General features: G+C 37.5%; 1 protein-coding gene across 1 annotated transcript; it reads right to left on the reverse strand.

The window, feature by feature from the left end:
* Positions 1-250: 250 nt before the first annotated feature.
* LOC125202427 (7-deoxyloganetic acid glucosyltransferase-like) lies at positions 251-4377 on the reverse strand. Its single transcript, XM_048100821.2, has 2 exons — positions 3849-4377; positions 251-1509 (listed from the first exon to the last, which is right to left on the reverse strand). The coding sequence occupies exons 1-2, from the start codon at positions 4375-4377 to the stop codon at positions 536-538; spliced, it is 1503 nt and encodes a 500-aa protein (XP_047956778.1). The 3' UTR covers positions 251-535.
* Positions 4378-4578: the final 201 nt, after the last annotated feature.

Consider the following 4578-nt stretch of genomic DNA (forward strand, 5'->3'; position numbering starts at 1 on the left):
AATATTTTGTTATGAGATGGTTTTCTATGTATATCAAAAAGGACCATTTTAGACTTGTGTTGAAAGGGATGTCTAACGTTTTATTTAGACTTATTTGTTTGCACTTTCAGAATATATCAGCCATGTTGATGCAAAACACGTATAGAGAAATTGACTGAACGGAGAAGAAATTCAGAGAAACCCTAGTTTCAATGAAAAACGAAATATTATTATCAAAATTCAACTGCGGCCCAAAACAAAAGCAACGCTATTTATAAGCGTTTAAAAAACCCTAGAAGTTCATAAGGAAATAAAACAGAAAATAAAAAATTAAAAATAAGCCGATAAAAACAGTAAATTGCAGTTTTCGCCCCCTAAACGATGTCAGATGGCCAAAATCCATCGTCCATCATCGCGACTATAATTCGTGCGAATTTCAAATCAATCTGACACCGCCAGCTTTTGCCCGATTTCTACGTTGAAACTGCATCACATGTTCTGAATAATACAAGACACTATAATTCGTTTCCAAAACATGGATGCTGAATTAAATTGATTAAAGCTTTGATGACGCCCCGGACTTCAAAAACTGAATTAAACGGTTCAAATTAAGGTGTGAAGATCCTCCTTTACAAATAGCCTTGTTCGCCATATTCGCCATACCACGAACCTTCTCCAACAACTCATCTCTCTTAACTTCCATTACCTCTCTAACCATCCTCTCAATCAACAACCTGTCACAAGTATTTTTCATATCCAATCCAATCTTCCACACCTCACTCACAAACCTACTATTCACCATTTGATCCGCAAAATAAGGCCAGCAAAGCATCGGGACTCCAATCACTATACTTTCAATAGTCGAGTTCCATCCACTGTGCGTGAAAAATGCCCCAACCGACTTATGCCTTAGAACTAGTTCTTGTGGCGCCCATTCCACCATCAACCCTCTCAATTTCGTACCTTCCTCAAGCTCGACCGGGATCTCATTTCCAATCCCGTCCCCGGCAATGGAATCCGCTCTAACCACCCACAAGAATTTTTTCCCACTATTAACCAACCCATACCAAAACTCCAATAATTCATCCCTTGTCAATATGGCAACACTCCCAAAGCTCACGTATATTACAGAATTGGGAGGCTGAGAATTTAGCCAGGCAATGCAGTCGTCATCTTCCTTCCAGAAGCTGCTAGAATGATGCGATGATTCCACTCCCTTTGCCTTCAGCAATTCTTTCAAATGCAAGTGTAAGGGGCCGATGGAATACAGATTCTGATTCGCATTGTGTTTGATATGATCAAGAATCGGACCTTCTAGATCTTCAAATGTGTTGAGTATGAGTCCGATAGCTTGACGTGTTCTCTTAATCTCTGCGACGACGAACTGCAGGACGGCATTGTTGACGTCTTCGACTCGGAAGAACGACGGGAGGTCTCGTCGCCGGAGGACCGTTTCCATTCCCGGCACACTTGTTACCATTAAGTCCATCTCTCTCCTTCTCCAGAATGTCAATTTGTCTTCATTTTTATCTGAATCAAATCCATCAACAGTCAGGATGCGAGTGTGGAAATGAAGTATTTTGAGTTTATTAATTGGTTTGTTGATAGTACTAGTATATGTTTTAGAATTGCATGAGCACAAGTGAAATCATGTTTTGACTGTCAATAGATTGTGTTTAAAGAAAAATATCAGGATAACGATTATACAAGGGCCATTCGAAATTTTCGTAGGGAAATTTTCATAAATTCCATATCGATTTGACTAATAATGTGCTTGTGTAATGTTTATAATTCCAAATTTAGATCTAACTTTCAGCTGACTCAACGGATCATTTGTTAAAGGCGTCTAATGTGTGTAAAATATTTTGTAGTGCCCTTCTAGTATGGTGGAATGAAATGAGGAGGGAATGGAATGGAGATGAGAATGGAATGAAGGTAGGAATGGAATGACAATTCCATTCCATGCTTGTGCTTGGTAAACACAAGGAATGCAAATGGAATGGAATTGTTATTCCTTGATTGATTTCATTCCTATGTTTGATAACTACAAATTAATATATAAATTGAACGAAATGAAATATGAATAATTAATATGTTGATTCTACCAAAAAAAACACTGAACACATTTCACACACTACACGCACTTCACATATTTCACATACTGCACACATTTTACACAGTTCACACAGTAGTGGGTGTAGTGTGTGAAATGTGTGTAGTGTATGAAATATGTGAAATGCGTGTAGTATGTGAAATGTGTGTAGTGTGTGAAGTGCGTGAAGTGCGTGTAGTGTGTGTAGTGTATGTAGTGTGTGAAGTGTGTGTAGTGTGTATAGTGTGCGAACTGTGTTAAATGTGTGTAGTGTGTGAAGTGTGTGTTGTGTGTGAAATGTGTGAAGTGTTTTAGTGTGTGAAGTGTGTGAAATGTGCGAAGCGTGTGTAGTGTGTGAAATGTGTGAAGTGTGTAGTGTGTTGTGCGGGAAGTGTGTGTGTGTGGGATTTTTCAATTATTAAATATTTTAAAATTTTAATTTTATTATAAAATTGTGATGATATTAAATTTAAATATAATATAAAATAATATTTATATAATTATTGTTAAAATTTAAAATAAGAAGAAAGAAAATGGAATGACCATTCTTTAGCTAAATGGATGGAATGGATATTCCCAAATGGAATGGAATGGCTATTCCAAAAGGAATGGTGATTCCTAACAAAAATATTTACCAAGCTAAGGAATGGAATGGAGGTAGGAATGTTATTCCATTTCCCCATTCCATTCCACCATACCAAGAAAGGCCTAGATCTTTAAACAATAAATTTTGTAGTACTATGTACTTGTCATTTACATATACTCTCTCTGTCCCATACAATATAAATATATGATATCAAACAGGAATTAAAATAAAATTTGTAAAGTATAAAAAGAAGAAGGAAATGATAGTTAATGATGGTATAACTTTTAAATAACTAGATGTATAGAGATAATAAATTGGGATACCTTCCCATAAGTGGAAATGCTCATATTTTATGGGATGAACGAAAATGGAGAGTGCATATGAGAAGTATTCCCTCCATCCGTCATTAAATGTCCCATTTTTGTTTTTTCATCCGTTCGCCAAAAAATATCACATTTCACTTTTTTACTAGTAATATTTGGTAAGTGGACCCTACATTCTTAACTCATTCCACTTACACTTTATTATAAAATCAATATATAAAAATAGGTGTCAAATTTAACTTTTTATACCACTTTACTTTATAAAGTGAAACAATTTTTTAAAATCGGTGCCGATCAAATATGAGACATTTAATTATGGACGGAGGAAGTATATTTAATAAAAAATTTCACCAAATTCTCATTTCTACATTACTAGTTTTAAAAATTCTTATGTAAAAACAAATGCTCCTACCGTCCCACAATAAGAGTTCTGTTTTGCCATTTCAGTCCGTCTCATAATAATAATTTCATTTCACTTTTATCATAGCGGTAAGTGGGCCCTACATCCCCCCTACTTATTCCACTCACATTTTGTTATAAAAATAATACTTTCTCCGTCCCTTAAAATTTGACACCATTTGATCCGGTACGGATTTTAAGAAATGTAATAGAAATTGGGTTGAAAAAGTGAGTGTCATGTGGGTCTTACTTTTATATTTTAGTTTTAAATAAAATGTGAGTGATAATGAATTAGTAGAATGTAGAGTTCACTGTTAAAAATGATAAAAGTGAAAGGTGACAAATTTTTAGGGACTGACGAAAAAGGAAATAAGTGACAAATTTTCAGGGACGGAGGGGGTGGGATATATAAGTTTGAGTACTAAGTAACAGAAGAAAATATATAAAACAAATAGGGAAATTAATTTACCTCTCAAAGGTAGTTCGCCGGCGTCGATGACCTCTTGAAAACAGAAATAGGGCCAAAGGCCGCAGGCGCTGATCGTCGGAAAATATATGAACGGAATCCCCATTTCTGCAGCCACCGGAATAGGGAAATTCGGCATCCCGTCCATGATCAGGCAGCTCACGCGCGGCCTAGCCCCGCCGTCACTCATCCCATCAGTCGACACCATGAGACGGCGGAACTGCGGCCCACCAACCTCCCGAACGCTATGCAGGACATCCACCATCTGACTGCCCGAGCGGGGGTGGTCGTCTGGGAGGCCGTCGGAGATGGTAGCGACGCGGAAGCTGGTGTAGCTGGAGAAGCGGGAATCGAGGCTGGCGTGGCGGAGGAGGCGGTCGTGGATGTAATCGGAGAGGAGAATGGTGACGTGGAGGTCGGAGAGGCAGAGGATCTCCGCAAGGTTGAGCATGGAGTTCACATGCCCTTGAAGTGGTATCGGAATTATAAGAATATGCGGCGCCGGATTTGCTCTGCTTTCTTTAGTCGACATTTTTCTCTATTTATGTGTTACTATTTCTTTCTTTGGGAGGCGATGTAATTACGATAGTTTGGATTATATTTATAGATAATTACTACTACTTAATTTTAAGGGTAGATCCGTCATTGGCTTTGAAAGCCTGATATGTCTTTAATACTCCCCCATCCTATTTTAGAGTTCTGGTTTACTATTTTTAGATGTCCTACTTTAAGA

This window comes from Salvia hispanica, chromosome 2 (assembly GCF_029641045.1).
Source record: "Salvia hispanica isolate PSC_SH4W2 chromosome 2, Shi_PSC_v1, whole genome shotgun sequence".
Taxonomy (NCBI): Eukaryota; Viridiplantae; Streptophyta; class Magnoliopsida; order Lamiales; family Lamiaceae; genus Salvia; species Salvia hispanica.